Source organism: Asterias rubens, chromosome 10 (assembly GCF_902459465.1).
Source record: "Asterias rubens chromosome 10, eAstRub1.3, whole genome shotgun sequence".
Lineage (NCBI taxonomy): Eukaryota > Metazoa > Echinodermata > Asteroidea > Forcipulatida > Asteriidae > Asterias > Asterias rubens.
Genome location: NC_047071.1, coordinates 16,794,313 through 16,819,455, shown reverse-complemented (window position 1 = coordinate 16,819,455; position 25,143 = coordinate 16,794,313). Strand labels below are relative to the sequence as shown.

At 37.8% G+C, this 25,143-nt stretch overlaps 1 protein-coding gene across 2 annotated transcripts; it reads right to left on the bottom strand.

Annotated features, from left to right (window-relative positions):
- Positions 1–2,206: 2,206 nt before the first annotated feature.
- Positions 2,207–22,959, bottom strand: LOC117296141 (DIS3-like exonuclease 1). 2 transcript variants are annotated; one of them, XM_033779019.1, is made up of 27 exons: positions 22,633–22,959; positions 21,884–22,017; positions 21,271–21,422; positions 20,556–20,637; positions 19,780–19,930; positions 18,934–19,069; positions 17,948–18,001; positions 17,508–17,596; positions 17,048–17,169; positions 16,382–16,485; positions 15,510–15,663; positions 15,038–15,186; positions 14,453–14,554; positions 13,436–13,634; positions 11,968–12,053; positions 11,584–11,740; positions 9,804–9,899; positions 8,986–9,071; positions 8,103–8,257; positions 7,254–7,315; positions 7,021–7,137; positions 6,064–6,209; positions 4,646–4,734; positions 4,404–4,486; positions 3,700–3,828; positions 2,494–2,720; positions 2,207–2,383 (listed from the first exon to the last, which is right to left on the bottom strand). In XM_033779019.1, the coding sequence occupies exons 1-26, from the start codon at positions 22,760–22,762 to the stop codon at positions 2,541–2,543; spliced, it is 3,144 nt and encodes a 1,047-aa protein (XP_033634910.1). In that variant the 5' UTR covers positions 22,763–22,959; the 3' UTR covers positions 2,207–2,383; positions 2,494–2,540. The 2 variants fall into 2 exon arrangements, with proteins under 2 accessions (XP_033634910.1, XP_033634909.1); XM_033779018.1 differs by having other exon boundaries at positions 2,207–2,720.
- Between the last annotated feature and the right edge of the window lie 2,184 nt (positions 22,960–25,143).

The following is a 25,143-nucleotide window of genomic DNA, read 5'->3' as shown; positions in this document are numbered from 1 at the left end:
AAATTTGATTAAAAATGCTGGACTTACCCCTTGTGCTTTTTTCAATGTTTGACCAAATTTGATTAAATGCTGGACTTACCCCTGTCCTTTTTTCAATGTTTGAACAAAATTTGATTAAAATGCTGGACTTACCCCTTGTGCGTTTTTCAATTTTAGTGACCAAAATTTGATTAAAATGCTGGACTTACCCCTTGTGCGTTTTTCAATGTTTGACCAAAATTTGATTAAAATGCTGAACTTACCCCTTGTGCGTTTTTTCAATTTTTGACCAAGATTTGATTAAAATGCTGGACTTCCCCCTTGTGCATTTTTCAATTTTTTACCAAAATTTGATTAAAATGCTGGACTTACCCCTTGTGCTTTTTTCAATTTTTGACCAAATTTGATTAAAATGCTGGACTTACCCCTTGTCCTTTTTTCAATGTTTGACCAAAATTTGATTAAAATGCTGGACTTACCCCTTGTGCTTTTTTCAATGTTTGACCAAAATTTGATTAAAATGCTGGACTTACCCCTTGTGCGTTTTTCAATTTTTGACCAAAATTTGATTAAAATGCTGGACTTACCCCTTGTGCGTTTTTCAATGTTTGACCAAAATTTGATTAAAATGCTGGACTTACCCCTTGTGCGTTTTTCAATTTTTTACCAAAATTTGATTAAAATGCTGGACTTACCCCTTGTGCTTTTTTCAATGTTTGACCAAAATTTGATTAAAATGCTGGACTTACCCCTTGTCCTTTTTTCAATTTTTGACCAAAATTTGATTCAAATGCTGGACTTACCCCTTGTCCTTTTTTCAATGTTTGAACAAAATTTGATTAAAATGCTGGACTTACCCCTTGTGCGTTTTTCAATGTTTGACCAAATTTGATTAAAATGCTGGACTTACCCCTTGTCCTTTTTTTAATGTTTGACCAAAATTTGATTAAAATGCTGGACTTACCCCTTGTCTTTTTTTCAATGTTTGAACAAAATTTGATTGAAATGCTGGACTTACCCCTTGGGCGTTTTTCAATTTTTGACCAAAATTTGATTAAAATGCTGGACTTACCCCTTGTGCGTTTTTCAATTTTTGACCAAAATTTGATTAAAATGCTGGACTTACCCCGTGTGCGTTTTTCAATTTTTGACCAAAATTTGATTAAAATGCTGGACTTACCCCTTGTCCTTTTTTCAATGTTTGAACAAAATTTGATTAAAATGCTGGACTTACCCCTTGTGCATTTTTCAATTTTTGACCAAAATTTGATTAAAATGCTGGACTTACCCCTTGTGCGTTTTTCAATGTTTGACCAAAATTTGATTAAAATGCTGGACTTACCCCTTGTCCTTTTTTCAATGTTTGACCAAAATTTGATTAAAATGCTGGACTTACCCCTTGTCTTTTTTTCAATGTTTGAACAAAATTTGATTGAAATGCTGGACTTACCCCTTGGGCGTTTTTCAATTTTTGACCAAAATTTGATTAAAATGCTGGACTTACCCCTTGTGCGTTTTTCAATTTTTGACCAAAATTTGATTAAAATGCTGGACTTACCCCTTGTGCGTTTTTCAATCTTTGACCAAAATTTGATTAAAATGCTGGACTTACCCCTTGTCCTTTTTTCAATTTTTGACCAAAATTTGATTAAAATGCTGGACTTACCCCTTGTCCTTTTTTCAATGTTTGAACAAAATTTGATTAAAATGCTGGACTTACCCCTTGTGCGTTTTTCAATTTTTGACCAAAATTTGATTAAAATGCTGGACTTACCCCTTGTCCTTTTTTTAATGTTTGAACAAAATTTGATTCAAATGCTGGACTTACCCCTTGTCCTTTTTTCAATGTTTGAACAAAATTTGATTAAAATGCTGGACTTACCCCTTGTGCGTTTTTCAATTTTTGACCAAAATTTGATTAAAATGCTGGACTTACCCCTTGTCCTTTTTTCAATGTTTGAACAAAATTTGATTAAAATGCTGGACTTACCCCTCGTGCGTTTTTCAATTTTTGACCAAAATTTGATTAAAATGCTGGACTTACCCCTTGTGCGTTTTTCAATGTTTGACCAAAATTTGATTAAAATGCTGGACTTACCCCTTGTCCTTTTTTCAATGTTTGAACAAAATTTGAAATGCTGGACTTACCCCTTGTGCGTTTTTCAATTTTTGACCAAAATTTGATTAAAATGCTGGACTTGCCCCTTGTGCGTTTTTCAATTTTTTTACCAAAATTAAACTGCTGGACCGTGTGATCTTAAATTTAACCTTGTAGAGGGTCGATTACTTTGCCAACTATATAACACATTGAAGACAACTCAACTCATTTGCAATTTATATTTACAAAAAAAGTCAAAATACAGGTTAATTTACATATTATTTCAGCCAGGTACTATTCATCCTGGTTCCTGAAGACCAATCTCGGCAAACTGTTGCAGGATGCTGTACAGTTCATCCTGGTTCCTGAAGACCAATCTCGGCGAACTGTTGCAGGATGCTGTACAGTTCATCCTGGTTCCTGAAGACCAATCTCGGCAAACTGTTGCAGGATGCTGTACAGTTCATCCTGGTTCCTGAAGACCAATCTCGGCAAACTGTTGCAGGATGCTGTACAAGCTCTTCTCCTTGTCTGTTTGACCATACTCTGCTTTGAGCTCATGAAGACTGGTACCCAGCACGTCTGCACTGTCAGTGATGAGGCATGCTGACTGGGGCTTATCTTCAGACTCCTTGGTTACCGCCTGAAGAAAGAAACACAGTGAGCAAAACAAGAATAATCAATACTGGCCAAATATAAATTGGGACAAAACAAGCACAAAACAGTTCGTTCACTCAAGAATGGTTTTATTATTACTATTATAAGTCAATGAAAAGCTATCTTTGGCTGAGAGTTTTCTATTGTTTCACATGTAGACAGCCTCAACTGACAAACTACAGGCATGGAGATAAGCAAACAACAAACTGTCTAGCAAAAGCTGTATCACAAACTGTCGAGGTACCAGTCAAATACATTTTACAGAGCATGGCAATTTGGCTGGTTACCAAATTCCTGCACTTATTAAAAAACTGTTATTCTGGCATGATATTTAGTCATTGGAAAGGACTGACCTACATGTACATGTCGTGTTGGCTCCAATAGACTTTTCAGGCACCATTAATCACAAATGTTTTGTTTTCCTTTTTTTTCTTTTTCTTAAAGGCAGTGGACACTATTGGTAGTTACTCAAATTAATTATTAGCATAAAACCTTACTTGGTAACGAGTAATGGGGAGAGGTTGACGGTATAAAACATTGTGAGAAACGGCTCCCTCTGAAGTGACATAGTTTTTGAGAAAGAAGTATTTTCCCCGAATTTGATTTCGAGACCTCAGATTTAGAATTTGAGGTCTCAAAATCAACCATCTAAATGCACACAACTTTGTGTGACAAGGTGTTTTTTCTTTCATTATTATCTCGCAACTTCGACGACCAATTGAGCTCAAATTTTCACAGGTTTGTTATTTTGTTGAGATACACTAAGTGAGAAGACTGGTCTTTGACAATTACCAATAGTGTCCAGTGTCTTTAAACATCAAAACAGCGCAAGCTAATAACAAGACGAATACAAAAATATTCAACATTATAAAAAAGAAAAAACAGAAAAAGTTTTTTGCCAAGAACCAAAAAATTGGAAATCAAACTAGAGAAAGATTATCATGACTGCATTTTTCAGTACATACCTGTACTATGTCTGTGCGTAGACCGTGTCCTTCTACCACTACTTGGCTAGATAGGTGCGGTTCCTTGGACACTAGCTGGAGGCACAGACGCTGTGAATGAGCTCTTGATGATTGTACTGAGATACGAACCTATCATACAAGAACAATATTAACCACGGTGGCTTCTTATAAAGCGCACATATCCGTCACGCAGTGACACTCAAGGCGCTTCGACGTTCAGTTTTTTCGGTATGTAAGACTACATTTGAATTATGAGTAGCATGCACCAACCATGCCTATGTCTAAGGGGATTCTGTCACCCAAGTGTGCGTGTCCCCCATATGGTAAATCAACATGGGCTGAAGGAAGGACGTTATCAGACATAATTTCTACACAATTCGCTGTATGAAAAAACAAAATCTGCTGCCACACTGGCACTCAAGGTGTGATCAGGGTTTCACTTCAACAATAGGATTCCAAAAATAAAAAATTTGAGTTGATGTTATGATAAATAAGCCCATGGCCATGGGCTTATTTGTTTGTTTTGTTTGAGCCATGGGCTTTTCTGACACTACCCTTGCATAGGTAGTGCCAGATTTATAGTGGAAACCCATGATTGAATGAGTTGTTTAAAAAGGAAACTTTCAGATGGAAAGTATAAGTATCTTCACCCACAATTTGAATATTTTCCTTCACAAAATATTCTGAAGAATGTTTTGACTTACTGTTACATGGTCAAACAGATGGAAACTAGACTGACTGGTTGCGGATGTCACAGTGATGGAATAATCATCTCTCGTTATTGAGCCTGGATTGGAAAGATAAATGAACAGAAAAATAAAAAATACCACAAGTCAAAATCATTCCATATCATGAAGCAAGCATGAAATGAGACACACATTAATCTTTGAAAATCTAAGAAAAAATAAGGCATCTTTCTATATCTTGACACAAATCTTATACTAACCTGACGTCCACGAAGTCTTTCTATCTTCTGTGACATCAAAAACCTGGCCCTCTTTGTTCTTCAGTGTTACTGCTCCTTTTATTCCATACCTGAACAGAACAACAAAATTAAAGAAAAAATAAGCAACAAAATATTTGTCCTTCAGATGAGGCATTCAGCCATAAGTCTCACTGACCCAATATTTTTTTATTTATTTAATTTATTTATTATTGATATCCAACAGCGGACAGCTGCAACTTACAGGAATCATTATAAACTATATATAAATATGAGACTTTGGATCGTTGGTGGCAGCAGACTTACCAGGTAAATTCGCGTTGTTCACAGAGTTCTGAGCATGCGCACATAACTATGAAAGTAATAGATTAACCTGGTGAGTCTGCTGCCACCTTGCATCCCAAAAGTTCCACCTTTACCTGACGTCATTGCAGCAACATATCTTGAATGCACTTTTTTTTAAATCTTTTTTTTGTGTGTGTTATACTGCGCAGTGCCAAAATGAGGCTGTTTCTAAAGGCAGTGGACACTGTTGGTAATTACTCGAAAAAATTTTTAGCATAAAAACTTATTTGGCAATGAGTAATGGTGAGAGGTTGATAGTGTAAACATTGTGAGAACCGGCTCCCTCTGAAGTGAAGTAGTTTTCGAGAAAGAAGTAATTTTCAACAAATTTGATTTCGAGACCTCAGATTTAGAACATCAAGCATAAGAAAGCACACAACTTTGTGTCACAAGGGTGTTTGTTCTTTCATTATTATCTCGCAACTTCGATGACCGATTGAGCTGAAATTTACACAGGTTTGTTATTTTATGCATATGTTTAGATACATCGAGTGAGAAGACTGGTGTTTGACAATTACCAATAGTGTCCACTGTCTTTAAAACTACAGCTCAGGGTTGGCGCTGCTGCTCTGAAGTAAGGACAGCACATGTTTCTAAATAACCGCTGGACCTCAAGCCCAAGCAAAAGCCCCCCAAACCCTTCTCAGGCATTTGAAAACACACAATTCTATGCAACAAGGGTGTTCTTTCTTTCATTACTTCTTTGCAACTTTGATGACCAATTGCGCCAAAATGTCCACATAGTTGTTACTACGTGCATATGTTGGGATACACCACGTGAGGATACTGGTCTTTGACAATTACCAGGAATATACCCTGACTTTACACACAAACCTACGGTTCTTTTCACATGGTGTTACTACACACCTCACCTAATAACACAAACTACAGTTAAATCTTTCACTTCTACGGCTTCTATAAGCCTTTTTGAGGTATGGCGGACTTGATAGGAGTGCAATGTGTGGTTTGGGTATATACACACACCCAAACCTTATAGTGTTGTAGCATTGTGTCCGCCATATCTCAAAATGGCTTATGATTTTACTACCAGAAATATCAAATGTTTTGATATTTACCTGGGGATGAAGACCAGAAAGCCATTAGCCCTGAGGGTTTGGATGACTGCGTCCACCGTACAGCTCTCATCGCTCAAAGGGTCTCGATCCTTGAAGAATAATGTTTGGAATAACCCCTGGGAGTCCTGCTGAGCATGCTGAGAGGCCTGGGAAACAAATCAAATCAAATATCAAAATTATCAGTTAATAAAAGTAAGTAAATATATACATATTTACTGTTGTACTTCAACTGATACAAATGAGTTGAAGGCTTTCTTATTCACATCTACAAACAATGTATAACTTTGTAAATAGTGTTTTGTATAATCTTTTCCCGTCTCTATTTCCCGCCTTCGTGCATCACCAAGCTAATCCATCTCCACAGTACTTAAGCAGCATGCAGCATCAGAGTCCAGCTTTCTCCAGAAGACGATCAGAGCATACTGATCGAAACGTTGAGTTGAAACCAACGGTTCTTTCAGAACCACCCCAACTCATTAGAGATAGTCATTACATGGTGTTACCGCAAACTTTTCCATATCGTACTTCTACCATGCAAAGTTTCAAATCCTACTTATAGGATTGCAAGATAAATGCTATTATTGTTTTGTTTTTGTTTTTTTTTCTTCACTTGATTTGTTTAATTTATTTAATTTATTAAATTTATAATACACATTTCATTTTATGTGCTACATTTTGTACAGGCAAACAACAAGTAGTCAATAAAAAGCAACAAAAAACCCAAAATGTAACTATGACCGAAAAAAAAGAGAAAGAAAATAGATACAAATTTGCAAACTTGCATAAAATACCCAGACAGTGGTGCCAAGGAGGAACAGGTGACCAGCACCTCTACAAGGTCGGTTGCCTACCACCAAGATAGACAACTAATACCCCACCCAGAAGAAAGGATAGGGTAAAACAGGGGGGGGGGGGGGTCAAAAATAATTGAATATCAAATTTTGCTCCAAATCTCACCCTATGTTTGTTGTTTATGTGTACACATAACTCCTCTAGTGCATTGTTGCTAAGCAACTGCGTACTGTTGGCATCATCACCATCGTCAGAAATAGCAGCCATCAAAAGTCGATGCACCTAAACAAAAATTAATACTCGTAACATTGACATGTTGCAGTGCACAGTTTCATAACATTGAATAAGAATAAAATAACAAATAAAGTTCTTAACTTTGACCTTGTTAATTTACTTACAATAATATCAGCATATCGTCTGATAGGTGACGTGAAATGCGTGTAGCGATCCAGTGCCAGACCTATAAAAGAAAATTATTTTTGGGGGGTTATTTCTTCTTGCGTGCAGTAAAAAAGGATTGGACGAAAATGCACGGTGAATAGTACAACTACACACGATTTATAGTACAAAATACTCACGACTTATAGTACAAATTCGCATGATTTCTAGTACAAATACTCATGATTTATAGTACATATACTCATGATTTCTAGTACAAATACTCATGATTTCTAGTACAAATACTCATGATTTCTAGTACAAATACTCATGATTTCTAGTACATATACTCATGATTTCTAGTACAAATACTCATGATTTCTAGTACAAATACTCATGATTTCTAGTACATATACTCATGATTTCTAGTACAAATACTCATGATTTCTAGTACATATACTCATGATTTCTAGTACAAATACTCATGATTTCTAGTACATATACTCATGATTTCTAGTACAAATACTCATGATTTCTAGTACAAATACTCATGATTTCTAGTACATATACTCATGATTTCTAGTACAAATACTCATGATTTCTAGTACAAATACTCATGATTTCTAGTACATATACTCATGATTTCTAGTACAAATACTCATGATTTCTAGTACAAATACTCATGATTTCTAGTACATACATTGTATACTCATGGTTAATAGTACATACCCATGGTTTACATTTATGTCAGACGCCATGTAATGGTTCGAATAATGAATGCCATGTGACCTACAATCCTCCAATCAAATCACAAGAATCTACTCAAGTGCTGTGTAATATTTCTTATATACTATTTGTCAAGTTCTTACCATAGTGAAAGAACTGATCTCTAGGCAGACTACCAGTGGAGAAGTACAAAGCATTAGACATTGCTTTAGTCGCCAGTGAACGTAGAATCTTATTGTAGACAGGATCCTTGGGGTCAACGCACTTATCCAGAGACTCGGCTAAGGTCTTATTGGAGCTAAGAATACGAGACAATGATTAAGAACTCTTAAGAATACGAGACAATGATTAAGAACTCTTAAAAATGCTTGCTCAAGACAATCTTATAACAGTTTTGTTTCATTTATTATAGTTGTGAAACAAAGGACTCTCAGAAAAGTGAACTTTATGACTGTACTAGCCAAGAACCCAATGGACAGAAGACAAAGATGGAAGTTTCAGTTCTAAATATGGGAGGTAAGTTCAGAGAACTATTCCACGGGGAAACCCACGCAGTCAGTTTAATACATTTTTGAGTTGTTGATGTATTTTTCACGGATGGGGAAGAGTTTGTCAGATTATGCAAAAGTTGTTTCCTAGGTCGAAGCTTTATAAGGTCTTTAAACTCTTTTATGGAAGTCAAGGTCAAATTAAGTTTTGTAATAATGACCCTATAAAACCCCGGGCACATCCGCCACAAGCCTCGGCTTTTAGGATGATGCCTCCATGTGATGTGAATGTGGAAATAAATGTTTTATTGATTGATTGATTGATGGTCAATTGGGTCCTGGCACAAAGCCATTCATGGATATTTACACTAAGTTATAAAAGAACCTCAACAAATTTATGCAGCATCCGAAGGAAAGGAATGAATATTCATATTACATTCAAGCACTTGCATTTTTCTGTGACATGCACTCATTTTCCAACAGATAAAAATTCCTCATGAAAGTGGGAGACAAACTGCAAGTTTACTGACACACTAACCTTGTGTCTATCGTGAATCCTCTCGCCTTAGCGCTGTCCACTAAATCTTGAAACTGATCTTGCCTCGGAAGGGGATGGTGCCTCAACTACCAAAGGATAAACACAATAAATGCTCAAATACACCTCATAAGTGAACTTAGTCACTGTAGCTCCACAAGCTGACGAGCCTGAGAAAGCCTGTAAGGGTGCTTGCTATGTGAACTAGAAACAATGGGGTACTCTTCTTCCCTACTCTTCACGATAAGTGGTTTGGGTTCCTTTAAAGGCAAGGTACACCTTTGGTAATTGTCAAAGACCCGTCTTCTCACTTTGTGTATCCCAACATAAGCATAAAATAACAAGCCTGTGAAAATTTGAGCTCAATTGGTCATCGGAGTAGCGAGAAAATGATGACAGAAAAAACACCCTTGTGTGCTTTCAGATTGGAATAAAAGACTTCTAGCTAGAAGTCTTTTATTATTTTAGTGAGAAATTACCACTTTCTCAAAATCTATGCTACTTAAGAGAGAGCCATTTCTCACAATGTCAACAGCTCTCCAATGCTCGTTACCAAGTCAGTTCTTAAGTTAATATTTATTTTGAGTAATTACCAAACGTGTTCCTTCCCTTTTAGTGCACAACAAATTTGGGACCTACAGTTTAATGTCCGAAGGACAAAGCAATTATGGTAAAGTATCTTGCTCAAGGACACACGTGACAAAACTGGGACTCGAACCTACACTCTGCTGATTAGAAACACTAGAGCTTGAGTCCTTGGCTCTTAACCGCTAAGACACAACGAGCCAAAGAAAGCTTCTTTGGTTACTTTCAGTACCTACCAGTGCAAAGCTGGGGAACGTTTCCGAGATCTTCTTCGCTACCCAATGGTTGGCAAAGATCATACACTCTGCTATTGTTTCATGAATTTCCATTGTCTGAAAGTAAAAAAAAAAAAAAATCATCAATGAGGGAAAAAAAGATCAATAAAGTTATAAATCTTTTTAAATTACATCTGATGTCTAGAAATTCAAGTTCGCCAAGAAGCTTTATGAAGAAAAGGAGTTCTGCATCCAAACTGTTTTTACTGTTGCGCCCCCCCCCCAGCTAAATTAAAGGATTCAAACTGCCTCTACATGTAGCTACCTGTCAAGCTCAGTGGTTAAGTGGTAAGACACCAATAAGCCTTTTTAAGGTATGGCGGACGCAATAGGAGTGCACTGTTTGGTTTGGGTGTACACACACGCATTTACCCAAACCTAAAAGTATTGTAGCATTGTGTCCGCCATATCTCAAAAAGGCTTATGGCAAAGGTTGTTGGTTCCATCCCACCCAAGTTACGGGCGGTCAGGTTGGTGTAGTGGTGTCTTGCCTCGCCTTCCACCTCTGGGACCCTGGTTCGAATCCCCATCGAATGTGGATTAGGTTTTTCTGCCCATACATGATTGCATGGGCTATTCTCTGGAATTTTGCTAAAACTGAAACTTCTTCATTGTCTTCTCTCTTCTCATTTGGCTCTAATAAGTGTGTTGAGAGAGTATATCCAGAGTTAAATCCATAGTAAGCCTCATCCACAGAGCTTTGGGAAAGTACCAAGTATACATTGCTTTACACACATCGCTGTGTGGGTAAAACACAAATAATATTGAATAGATGTTAAATTTGCATCGGGGATAAAGAAGAATAACTTTGGTTTTACCCTAAAGCCCGGTTCATACTTCCTGCGATGCGAATTTCATTACGTCACAAAGGGAAATGGAGCGCGTACCAATTGTTGCGTCACCAAAATGCGCTTTGCATTCGCATTCGCAGGAAGTATGAACCGGTCTTTACACCAATGTGTGTTAACACTGTACACTCGGTACTTTCCCGAGCTCTGTGAACAAAAAACCACAGGCATATTACTCGGGTAAGTTTTGAACCATGCTCTAGAATGCCCACCCGAGTAATATGTCTGTGATTTTGTTCACAGAACTTGGGAAAGTACTGAGTGTATAGTGGTTACCGAATCATTGTAAGGGTCCAACCAAAATTAATCTAAATAATTATATAATATTGGATGGCTTTGAGGGGGGATACAAGAATATATTGCACTAGCTATGACAATATTGCACAAGTCAAAGACGAGTGCAATATTGTCATAGCGAGTGCAATGTACTCTTGTATCCCCCGAAAAAAAAGCCATCCAATATTACTATTCTTATTTATATCAGGCTGAGGACTTGATCAAAGCAACACTATTATGGCTCACCTGATTCCAGATTTTCAAATTCAATTTTAAGTTATTCAAAATCCTCATCGGAAACCGAAGCGAATCTCGCGCCGCTTGTAGAAGGAGCCATTGTTGATGATTATTATGTGCAGCTCCGTTCACTGGTTAACAACAGTGAGCGCGCGCTCTTGACTATATGGGAACCAGCGAAACTTGTTAAAATGCCCGGATGGAGCAATATTGAAGCAATATTGCTCCATCCGGGAACTTTTACTGACACATTATTGCTGTCATCCGAGTACTTTTTACGAAAGCATTCAATACACTGATATATTTTTGCCTCTGGAAGCCTGATATAAATAATAATCTTCTTTTGCCCAGATGCAAATTTACTAAAATTTAGTTTCTACCTGCTTGGGGACAAGATCCTCAATTTCTTGCTCTTCGCTCAGTTCCACTTTGACCTCTATTCCTTCTAGTTGAACAGCGCCCCCAACGACCCTGCGAGCCTTCAGGTTTCTAGCAATATCCATTAGCTTGTCCACGCCCCAACGCAGCTCTGATAATCTGAGGGGGAAAAAATTCCAACAAGTGAAGCTGAAACATCTACAGGTAAACTGTATTACATTCACAGTGAGTCAGGGTTCATGTCATGGCCAAAATATTGATCTACAAAAAGTATCCAAACCTTTTAAACAAGATACATTTTTGCACTGACACAATTTAAAAAAAATTAAAAAAATAAAACAGGCAAATATTTGTCCCTTAATGGTAAAACCAAAGAATGAACGAACCGTTTCTGCACATCTTCTTCACTCATTCCGGCCAACTCTGGTATGTCGCATCTCACATCTTTCCCATCATGCAAGTCTTGAGCAGCCTGGGAATAAAAATTAAATAAAATAGGCTACATTTTGACATTTCTCATTATAATTTTTTGTTGTGAAATGATAAAGTGGAATTATAAAGCAAGAGTACAACATTGATAAGATTATAATAGATGTTAAACTTGCATCAGGGATAATGGATATTAGTTTTGGTTTTTACCCATACACCGATGTGTGTTAGCACTGTATACTCAGTACTTTGGGACCAAAATTTGCCTGTTTTATTTTATTTTATTTTTTAATCATGTCAGTGCAAAAATGATAAGATTAAACCGTGTGTAAATCTCATATGGGAGGAGTGTTCGCTCTGAAAAAAGCCAATGTGTTCTTGGTGTTTCAAATACTCTGCTTGTCTTCAGGAGATTATTTGAAAATAGAAGTGTTCACAGATTTACAAACAACTTAAAACTCCCAATAAAAGTAATGGTGGAAAACAGTCCGTGAAATGTTTTTACCTGAAAATAGCAGTTTTAATTAGCTTTGATATCATAAGTCGGAATTCCGGTGTTTCTTCACCATTTTCTTCCGATTCAGATACAAATTCGGATTGAGCTTAAACTTTCAAAGGATTGTTATTATTATTTTTTTTTATTCAGGTCCCCAAAGGATACCGGTCTTTGACAATTACCAATTTGGCCTTGTACTTTAAAGGCACTGGACGCTATTGGTAATTACTCAAAATAATTATAAGCAAAAAACCTTTCTTAGTGACGAGTAATGGGGAGAGGCTGATGGTATAAAACATTATGAGAAACGGCTCCCTCTGAAGTGCCATAGTTTTCGAGAAAGAAGTAATTTTCCACGAATTTGATTTCGAGACCTCAAGTTTAGAACTTGAGGTCTCGAAATCAACCATCTAAACGCACACAACTTCGTGTGACAAGGGTGTTTTTTCTTTCATTCTTATCTTGCAAGTTCGATGACCGATTGAGCTCAAATTTTCACAGGTTTGTTATTTTATGCATATGTTGAGATACACCAACTGTGAAGGCTAGTCTTTGACAATTACCAATAGTGTCCACTGCCTTTAAAGAGCAGGTTTCTCATAGCTTAGGTCCTAAAGACCGGTTTATACTTTCCGCGAACGTGAATGCGATATGAATTTTGACGTCACAAATTCCCAAGGAATAATTCGCATCAGTTGAGTTGTGCTGAACTCCTGCAAAACATTTGCTGCGAAGACAGCCATGTAACGTCAAAACTCATATCCCATACGCATGAAGTATGTCCGCTGGCTTTTGTCGTTTTCTGGAGATAATTTTGTATCCAAAGAAGAACTCCCTCTGGGCAAAATAATGTATTGGAAGCCACCATTCAATTCATATTGTTTAAATTTTATTTATGAAAATAAAAATACGTCAAAGATAACACGGACCTCATAAAACATCTTGTGTGCGGATCTGATGATGGTTCGTCCATACCATACTTTGCGGACTTCGTAGGTCAGTGGGTCAAGTTGCCACATCACGCTGACCGCATAGCGATCCACTCCACCAATCAGAGAGCAGAGATCAGCGCTCAGTACCTCAGGGAGCATATCGTAACGTCGGTCAGCCAGATACACTGTGGTCGATCTGATTTAATAATAATATGAAACATTTACATGGCCAATATGATGAGCCTCTATGCGGCACACAAAGCATCAAACTTTTTTTTTTAAAGATACTAAAAGCAGTTGTTACAAAAGAAAAATTTAAACAAATGAGTCTTTAAAAAAAAAACTTAAAAATCTGAAGAGAGTCAGCTAGGGGAGTATGAAGAGGTATATCGTTCCATAATGAAGGTGCAATGAAGTGGAAGGCTCCTTGAACATAGATATTAGTGGAAAAGTTAGTTTGAGTCAGGAGCCAGCAAAGCGAAGAGAACGAACAGGAATGTTTGTATGTAGAAGGTCAGATATGTAGAGGTACGAGTGGTATTCACTAACCGGGAGTTTATTCAGATTTAATGTCGGGAACAATTGACTAGAACAGGATTTGGACAGTGCCCTCTGGATTAGTGTTCCGGCACTCTATCAACTGAGCCATCTAGCCCTAGTGGGCCATTACTTCTAAAATAACAAACCTGTGCACATTTGGAATCAAATTGTCATCAAAGTTGCAAGAGAATAATGAAAGAAAAAACACCCTTGTTGAATTACTGTATATGCTTTCAGATGCCCTAAAGGTGCTTCAGGTGAAGTTTTTTATTTTTTGAGTGAGAAATTACCTCTTTCTCAAAAACTACAATACTTCAGAGGGAGCCGTTTCTCACAATGTTTTATACTACATGTATCAAAAGCTCTCCATTACTCATTACCAAGTAAGTTTTTATGCTAACAATTATTTTGAGTTATTACCAGTAGTGTCCAGTGCCTATTAAGCTCAAACAAATGACTATATTTTAACTGTACCTCTGCCTGGCTTCTAGATCAGTCAGTGAGTTGGGTTGAACAAAATGAGACACATCGGCGATATGAACTCCAAGCTCCAGAACCTTTCCGTCTCTCATTTCGCTGTAAGGTAACAAATCAAAACAAATTGAGGTTCAATACAAAATACATGCAATCCAATGCCTATGTGTAAAACAATTTTGACCCAAATTTTGAGTTTTTGTTCAAAATCAAAAAAATCTCTCCATGTTGGCATGGTCAATTTTTCCAGATTTCGGGTAAAAAAAAACCCAGTGATTATAGGGTCTTAAATGATACAGAATGGACTACTGAATACATTTTATTTGTGCTGACTGGGTAAATAAGCCAAAGTTTGAGATTTATCGTGAATGTTTCAAGTTTAAGTAATGGTAAATTTGTATGATTTGGGGGTAAACAACATTTTAAAGTGATTTTATGTTTTCAAATGATACAGAACAGACTACTGAAGACAGTTTATCTGTGCTGACTTGGTAAATAAGCCAGAGATTTGAGATTAAGTTTGAGATTTATTAATAATTATTGTTTTGCTTGTCGTCAGTCTGTCCATCTGTTAGACTAGCTCACCGTATTGACAATGTATCATCCACATCTTCACATCCTTTAGGATCGATACTGAAGATAAGATGAGTCCGGCGGAGATCTCTACGTCCCGTCATCTCCTCCTCTGTCATCCTCCATGGATTCTCATCACTGTTGGTCGGCAACTCTTTAGTCTGAGAACAAAGATATGTAACACTTATTTCCGACAGGCGCGCATGAGTCGCACTGAACCAAATAGATTAGGAGCGACTCTAAGGCGACCCAAATAAATTTTGGTTTCAGACAGGCGATCTGAAAATAACATTTATATTGGCTTGGCTCATGACACAGGCATGCAACTGTAACTTCACCAAAAAAGAGGAAATAAAAATTAAAAAAATGATTTTGTATATTTCCTCGTTTCAACTGAAATTTCACAAATCCTTTTTTTTCCATTACAGGTCTTTGGAAACAAATCTTGATATAAAAAATATATAAAACCTTTAAGACTACTCACCTGTCCCTCAGAGAAAGCTCCGACTGATATATTGTTCTCAACTAAAATGGCGGCTATTTCTGTTTCAAGGCTTCCGATTGGTCCGAGTGAGCGTACAAAGTGACCATTGGGGTACTGGGAATCAGCTTCCCAGGTGTCTAGGCGTACAATAATCCTGAAAGAAACCACATAACAAGATCAAACTAGGGACCAATTTCATAGAGCTGTTGAAAGGAAGGTATACATTTGGTGATCACTCTTGAAATTGTCTAACTGTTGGTTAGAGCAGCTTTCAGTAATTAAGCATTTCTCTTTGAAGATATGTGGTTATGTAAAAAAAAATTTTTTTTAAAGCTATGCCGCTACCCCCAACGCTGGTAGTATTTCTATAAATTAAGAACTACACCCTTTCACCCCTCCTTAAATTTGAACTTAGTTTCTTTTCTCAAGTTCGTAATAAATCTTCGGTCTTAAACCATTGGGTAATTCCGGGTTGACAATATTGTTGCATAGGCCTGGATGATTTCTCTTAATATTTTAAAGGAACATTACAGTATTGGTTTTTGCTAACAATGCAGTTGCTGGCAGTGTAAGCACTTTATGTAATCCACCATATACATAAACTGACAAACCTGTAGAAGTTTGAGATCGATCGGCCATCTGGGTCACGAGAAAAAAGTGAAAAACGAATACAAATTTTGAATTGCATCGATGCCAAAATAAAAATGAATAAAACGCTCACTAAGCGATAAACTCCAAACGCGACAGTTAGATTATTTCTTTCTCATAAAATATGACATTTCAGACAGAAACTAGAGAATAGTAACGCTTCTCAGATTGAGTATTTCTATTCCTATAAGGGGTTTATTCTTCCTGCGGGACATATTTGTTACCTATGATCTCTGAGGGAGTCTGCCTGTTGTGTACTGATACGTATCTTAGGAAGGCGTTGATCCCAAGGGATGACAAGAACTCTCCCAGAACGAGATCCTTGCACCTGAAAATAAAACATAACAACTGAATAATAATAAAACATCAATCAAGCAGAGATCACACAGCATCTCCAAACTACCCAGTGATCTTGGTCCGGATTTCTTGGTCCATCCCGCATGCAGTAGCGCAGCTTCTCAGCGCTCACTGGCCAAGACGGTGTTCCAAATTCATAATTTCCATCACAAGATATTGAAATTTGCACAGGTGTTACAGTAACTCAAAGGACCAAACGCACCACGACAGGGCTTGAAATTCCCACTGGATAAGACCAGAATTCAAATGAGAAAAAAATTGCGTGCACAGTTTAACACTTAAATTGTTTTAATTTGGACAAGGTCTAAGAGCAGATTGATCTCATTTGTATTATGGGTAAGAATTCTTTAACACTCAACAGGATTTAAAGGAGATTTATCATAAACACTTAAAATAAAATTACAAGACTGCAGAACTTGTCCAGTCATGAGCTTAATGGCCCGATGCTAAAACTACTGGCCTTGGGCCTGGGGTCCAGTGTAAATTTCGAGCGAGCCCTGCTGAAACAGAATAACAGGGCAACATTTACTGACCTGCTTCTCCTCAGGAAAGCATGCCACATAATCCCTCCAGTGTCTCTGCATGACACCAACTACACGGCCGGTGGGTTTGCTGTTACTCCTAGCAATGTCTGATGTGTCATCCCCGGGGCCACCTGCAAGAATGAAAGGTGGAATCCCCCACAAGTTTACGATTCATCTTAAGATGAAGAATTATTAATGTTGTCATATCGATTTGTAATGTGACAAAAAATTGGATCCAGAATGGCCTCAGTTTTGAAAAATGCTGGCGAGAACCCTGATTTGGTTGTACTTACACACCGATTAGTGTTAAGCACTGTAATCTCATTACTTTCCCCAAGTTCTATGAGGAAAAACAAAACAATAGACAGCAAAACTAGTCTTACCAATGATAAAGTAAATGTAAGATACCCACCGACTGCCACAGAAATGGGAAACTTTGAATTTAGTAAAACATTTTTAATCTGCTCACCTGTTGTTGACAATGAACTGATTTTGCCCGTCCACTCGGACTTGGGGAGCAATTCAATGGCGACCTGATCTCCATGCACGGCTCGATTCCTTATCAAGAGAAAAAGGGGTTCAAATTCAGTTTCAGAAGACGGTCAGACCACAATGATCGAAATGTCGAGCACAAACCGGCTCTTCTAAGAGCCACCTTTACTCACAAAAGAGATTCTGACATGGTGTCACCCCAAACCCTACTCCAATTTCATCTCGCACAAAACGAAGCTGAGCACAACAAAAGTATGCTTACCAGAACAAGGTTACCAGCCAGAATTTCTCTGCCACATGCACAATTCTTTACTGGTATCCTGCTAATTTCTGCTTAACACAATAGTCTGCCTGTTTAAGCAGCTCTATAAAATTGGACCCTTACTACACTTTATTACTTCATTTATTGACACTGACCTGTTCTTCATTCCTGGTATGAGAATGTCTGAATCTAAGCGGATTCCACTGCCACTGTAATCAAGAAAAGGAGAGAAAATATAATAACCACCAAAAATTAAGCAAAATAAATACATGTTTACAATAACATAGTATGGTAGTCTAGTAGTAATATGCAAGTAAAGGAACACAGTTTGAAATTTATTGAGAAATTTGTTTTTGGTCAAATAATTTTTTGGGTGATTTTATGGTTTAAAATTATCCAAAACAGACCACTTTACACATTTGATATGGGTGGAATAGGTTGAGATTAATTGAGAATTTTGTAAGTTTGAAATGTTGGTCCAACAAAATAAAAAAAATCTGTGATGCCCGCATCACAAAATTTTCAGATTTTGGGTCAAAATATTTTCGGTGATTATATGGTTTCAAACGATACAGAACGGTTTACTCAAGACATATTATTTGTCTGGAATAGGCCAAAGTTTGATATTCATTGAGAATTTGGTAAGTTTGAGTATTTGGTCTAAACAAAATCTAAACAAAAACTAAATGCCGGCATCAAAAATAAAAAATAAATCGTCCAAAAATATTCGGTGATTTTATGGTTTCAAATGATACAGAAAGGACTACCAGTCGTTAGTTTACTGGCCCAACACTAAAACTGCTGACTCCAGGTCTATGGTCTGGGCCACATTTCATAGCGCTAAGCACACAAATTTGCTTAGCATGAAATTTCTTCCTTGATAAAAACAGGATTACCAACCATATTTCCATTTGTTGCATATTGCTTGTTACTTGTATTCAGCTGTTGTTTGTTTATCCTCAAAACCACGTGGAAATTTGGTTGGTAATTCTGTTTTTATCGAGGCCAAAATTTCATGCTAAGCAAATTTTTGTGCTTCACAGCGCTATGAAATTGGCCCCCTGGTCTTACTGGCCCGCCACTAAAACTATTGGCCTCGAGCCTGCGGTCCAGTGTACAACTCAAGCCCTGGGATCCTTACCTTCCTCTAGTCACATACGCCTCATCCTGGGCGTGGTATTTATTGACTCTTAAAGACCCCTCTATAAACAGTCCTGACTTGATACCGGCTGCTAAGACATCATTAGGCAAATAGTCCTGGTAGTCTTTGTTGCTGCCTGCAAAGAATAATCCATGGGAGAATGATGAGCAAGTAAACTACCTTCACTAAATCCCACCAGGGTAGAAGGATAACTAGAGCAAGCTAATCAAAATGTTGTGACCAATTTAGATGTCCCTCCACAGCAGTGAAGTTAATAATGAGAAGTCCCCTACCATCTGCCCAGGTAGCAGTTAAAAAGCAGCCGTCAAATTCACCAAACCTTCCTAACTTAGGATTCATCTTAGGACATAGGAAAAGCTAAGTTCCATATCCATAGTAGTTAGACGCATTGAACCCATCCTAAGTTAGGACGAGTTACTCATCCTAACTCAAATTAGGATTAATCCTAGCGTTTTGTGAAATCGGCTGCAGGACAGTTCCGAAAATCTAATTTGCAGCAGTACAAAAGTCTCCCGAATTCCTGAAAAAATCTACTCAGCGGTAGTAGAATATATAGCAAGACAAGTTTTCAAAAGAACATAATCTACCCAGCAAGTAGATAAACACATGGTGTTACCGCAAACCAAATGTACATTGATACCTCATCACAGGCCTTGAATTACACACAGTCTCTGGAGGCCATGGCCTCCGTTGCCCCTGGTCTTGGCCTTGGTGCCCCCTCAAACATTTCCCATTGACTTTAATATATTCCAATGGAAGTGGACTTTGCAATATGGAAATAGCCTTGCCCTTTCAACATGTTTGCAATGCCTTAAATCCTGTTACCTTTTTTTCTGTCCGTGGTGTCAGTCAGTGAAGCAGTAAGAGAGTCAAACATGTCATGAGCTTGGGTCAGTTGAGGCCAGAACACCTCCAGATATTGCTTTACGTTCATCACATGGACACCAACAGTTTCACTTCCATATTTGGCACCAGACTGAGACCACAAAACGACACATTTCAAACAATATTAATTAATATATTTAGTCGCTGTGTTAAGTACAGGATTCAAACTAGCCTCCTTCAACGTTGCATGCTCGATAGTTTCGTGGTCAAGACATCTGGACCTAATTTCATAGAGCTGTTCAAGCACAAAAAATAGCTAAGCATAACAAAACTATGCTTACCAGAATATTGTTACCAAACAAAATATGATCATCTCACATGCACTTTCTGTGGCTGGTATCCTGCTTATAGTTGCTAAGCAGATTCCTTTTTAGCAATATTTTCTGCTTAGGCAGCTCTATGAAATTGGGTCTAAAATGCAGGGTCATGTGTTTGAATCTCACTCAAGTTAAACTCTTGTCAGGTATTTTTTCAGTCGGACTCGGGACAATCCAGTGCAAATCACTTCGTTTTAATAGTGTACAAAAAATATATACTTATATGTATCTTGAAAGTGTCATTTACAAAATAATTGCTGTACTCGGAAAGTTCATGCTTTGCAAGAAAGCAAAACTTTGCAACTCCAAAGAAATACTTGGTTTGATCTAGACGCTTACTTCACCATAAAAATAAATTCTGCATGAATTGACAGATTTTGTAAACTAATTACAACTTACCTCAATGTCTTCCGTTAGAAACACAATGGGCTTCTGACCAGCTAGATGATTGTAATACCAAACACTGCTGTTGTAGACAACTCTGGTAATGACAACAAATGTACGTTAATTTCCTTTGTGGTTTAGTTTTAGATGTAGCAAACAAAAAGTTGAATCTTATTACGGTGATCCCACTGCTGCCCCTTCCCAGTGTCTTGAAGCCATTATACACTTTCGGTACAGAACAAAAAAAAAAAAAGTTCACAGATTTACAAATAATTTACAGGGTTTACAGAAGGTAATGGTGAAAGACTTCTCTTGAAATATTGTTCCATGAAATGCTTTACTTTTTGAGAAAACATTAAAACAATATCAATTCTCGATAGCGAGAATTACGGATTTATTTTAAACACATGTCATGACACGGCGAAACGTGCGGAATCTAGAGTGGGTTTTCCCGTTATTTTCTCCTGACTCCAATGACTGGTTGAGCTTAAATTTTCACAGGCTTGTTATTTTATATATAAGTTGTGATACACAAAGTGTGGGACTTTGACCATACTGTTTACCGAAGGTGTATAATGGCTTTAAACCTGGGTGTGGTCCCTTGCTGCACCGGTAGATACAGGTTGAATGTCTTCTGACTGGAACCACCAGGTAAACTTGGGTCTCTGACAAAGTTTCATTGGACACTTGGACACATTGGCCCCTTTTCCTTTGACCTTTCCCGACCTACCTGATAAGCCAGTGTTTCTCACTCTCTCCCGGTTCTCTTGCGCTATACGCAAAACGGCAAAACTCGTTGGCAAAGACGATGCAGTGATTCCTGGAATCCTTGACTTTATTTTGTAAACGCTTGTACACACGTTGTCCTTTGCTATGTAACACCTGATGAACAAACAATGGAAAGTTCTCAATATTAAAAACTTCATGACCTTTTATTTGAACAATGAAAATAGTCAGCCAACTCCAAAACAACAGGCAAAATGAGTTGTTTGTCAACCCAGCTCATTGTGTATTTAGCTGTGAAAGTAGAAACACCAAGAGATACGACAGAATAAAATCGCGATTCAAAATACATTGGCACATTTGCCTTCAATGCTAATGTAACAGGAAAGTAGTTGCTAATATAAACTAAGATATATTTTGGCATTGAACTTAACAAAATAAAACATTTAAAAAAATGTCACCCCTCTTAGCAAGTTTTGGGCTTGTTTCTTCAAGCTAATATTTCCGACACAAACTCAATTAGTTGGAACCCATCACATTTTTCAAAATTAGGTGGTTAGAAAGAAAACATGCAATTGAGAAATTATTTAAAATGGTACAAAAACTCTTATCCTTCTTACATGATGCAGCACTGTTTGCATGAAGACGATGCTTGTTAACTCAGGAAGTTCCATTATTTCTAGAAATGCTCCAGCAACATGACAGTCAGGGACAAGATAGTGGGTTACATCGGCCGCCACGAGGGAATTACCAGCTGTAGGAAAAATCACCATAAACATATCCGAATTTAAATATTAGGATTTGAAACTTTGCATGATGGAAGAAGTTGTGGTACCACCATGTGAATATCTCTTTTGAGTAGTGTTGGTTCTGAAATGAACCGGTGGTTAATTACTCTGAATTTAACTCAACTGAGTTTATTAGAATTACACATAGGCTGTTTTATACATTCCAAATGTTCTGACGCCCCTATGTTCAAAACCCTATAAATGCATTTTCCTAACCCTAGCATGTAGATCACAAACGGGGTACCGGAACCTACGGTTGTCAGAACATGGAGCAGTCAGCCATGCAGCTAGAGATATGGTGTTTTTCTAGCTGTCTGTGTGTCACTTAAAATGCATACTATACACGGTAACACAGAATCAGCCTCACAAAGGGTCAATATAAGGACTATTGTGGTAATGGCATAGATCTGGGCCAAACTGCAGAAAGCTGTTAAGTATAGACAAATACTAAGCAGGCTAAACAGGTTACCTGCCAAAAAACCATGAAGTAAGTGTATACTGGTTCCCTGCTAACTTTTGATCAGCAGAAACATTTGCCAAGCACCATATTTGGGTCTAGGCGAATTGGGTCAACTGCTTACTTTTTCTGCAATCCGCTAAGCACAGTTCGCTGTTACAAGGTACATCCTCCCGGAGATAAAGCTCCCTCACAAGTCTCACGACACGCCCCTGCCGCGTCTTCGTCTGTAACACTTTATCAGTTTTTAACATCTTGCGTGTGATGTCGTGTGCTCAACTTATTGAAGTCACAACACAAATCGTGTGATGACAGCGAAGCCCTTCCTTCATCTAGAAAGCTTTGAAGGTGAGCCAGAAATATTACCAGCAACTGGTCTCATTTAGTTCAGTAGGATTTCACCTTGTGTTTCTCCTGTTGTCAAATTTTGTAGAGCTCACATTTTCTTAGTGCTCGCTAATACTGGGAAAATATAAAATATTCAAACAACAAAATTCAGCCACATTTATTTAAATGGATTCAAAGAAATAACATGTATGCAGCTTGGGCTAATTTCATAGCGCAGGTTAACAGTAAAAAGGTTGTTGTGCAAACTAGACAAAACATATTTGCTTATATTTGCTTTGGAACAGGTTCCAAGTCTTCCAACAAGGCAGTGGACACTATTGGTAATTACTCAGAAAAATTATTAGCATAAAACCTTATCGAGTAATGGGGAGAGGTTGATAGTATAAAACATTGTGAGAAACGGCTCCCTCTGAAGTGACGTAGTTTTCGAGAAAGACGTTATTTTCCTTGAATTTGATTTTGAGACCTCAGATTTAGAATTTGAGGTCTCGAAATCAAGCATCTGAAAGCACACAACTTCGTGTGCCAAGGGTGCTTCTTATTTCACTATTATCTCCCAACTTCGACAACCATTTGAGCTCAAATTTTTCACAGGTTTGTTATTTTATGCATATGTTGAGATACACCAAGTGAGAAGACTGGTCTTTGAAAAATTACCAATAGTGTCCCGGGGTCTTTAATGATTGTTACCCAGGCCTTTTCATTAGTCATACTTAGTAATAATTATCTTTCATGGTCAAAATTATGTGATAAACCTCCCTTAACAATTTGTCTTGTTCCATGCCTTCAGTCAGCAAAATTTGATTAGTTCTTCTGCTATGTTGTGGAGTGCTAATTCGTTCAAGTTGTTCCATCAATAACAGAGGGCAATGCCATGTTTGGGGTTTCTTTGCAAGTTTGCCCCAAACAAGGCTAAATGACACACTTGGTATGGGGCTACAAAAAGACAACATTTAAGATAAAAATAGCTTTTTAGGAAGAACCAAGTCGTCCTATGCACTGGTGGCACATTTACCATAAAAATGGAAGTGTCGTGGCCAAGCGGTTAAGAGCACCAAATTCAAACTCTGGTGTTTTTGATCAGCAGAGAGTTGGTTTGAATCCCCAGCCGTGACACTGGTGTCCTGAAGCAAGACACTTAACCATTGCTTCGTCCTTCAGATGGGACGAAAAGCAGTTGGTCTCATGTGTTGTGTAACGCATGTAAAAGAACCCAGTGCACTTAACGAAAAGAGAAGGGGTTTGCCCCGGTGTTCTTGGCTTTGGCTGCTGTATATTTTGCCATACAGTAGACGTCATGAACATTGACCAATGAAAACACGTAGAAACACTCTATGTGCGACGCCATCTTGCCATTTTGCCATACACGCATGTTATGACACATAGATGATGACACATAGTGCTAGTAGTAGGGTTGCTGAGCTCAGCATTCTCCGAGTTCTATTTTTTTTATGGTCCAACCACAACTTTTGACCAGTGCAGTCATAAAACTTAGAAAGATTAAGTCTTGTTAGGTCTTAAAAAGAACCTCAAAGCCAAAAATAGTACAACAGTCAGTACAGTCGGAGTACAGCACTCTTGAAATCTTGTTGGCCCTGACTTAGTTGCGATAACGTAACCCTCTTTCTGTCGGGACGAGGGTTACGTTACTAGCCCTACAGTGAGTCATGACTGAGCATGATATTGATATTGTCTTTATTATTATTGATAGTGTATAACTTACACCTGTGGGACACTTCCAGTTTAAACTCACTCTGGCTGGATCTGTTGTAATCTATTAATTACAAACTGGACATGACATTGACAATGTCATTGTCATGATTGTGGTGTCATCAATTAAATAATCTTGGCGTGATATCCCATCATCATGGGACTTTGCCGAGTACTAAAGTAGAAGTAGAAGTGTCAATGACTCAACAAGGAACAAGCACAGTAAATACAATTACAATACAAATTACATTACAGTCGTCAATATACATGTCCAAAGTCCAGTCCAGGCTGGTAAAAATAACAAATACCGCCATATTTTTCAACTTTTAAAAGTTAAGGGACCCGCTCCTATGAGATTCAGAAACAAAGATAAGGGTCAAGGGTTAACACTTATCATACATACACAATAAATCGCCGCAATTCCGTCTATTTCAAGCAAGTGTACATTGCCCTACTTCTAGAAACTGTAAGTGTATATAAACCTTGCCCTTGGCGCGCACATGCACAAAATAACAAACTTCCTTAGGTGAGCCTCGTTCACTTAATAGTGTCAACTAGGATTCTTTCAGGCCCAAAA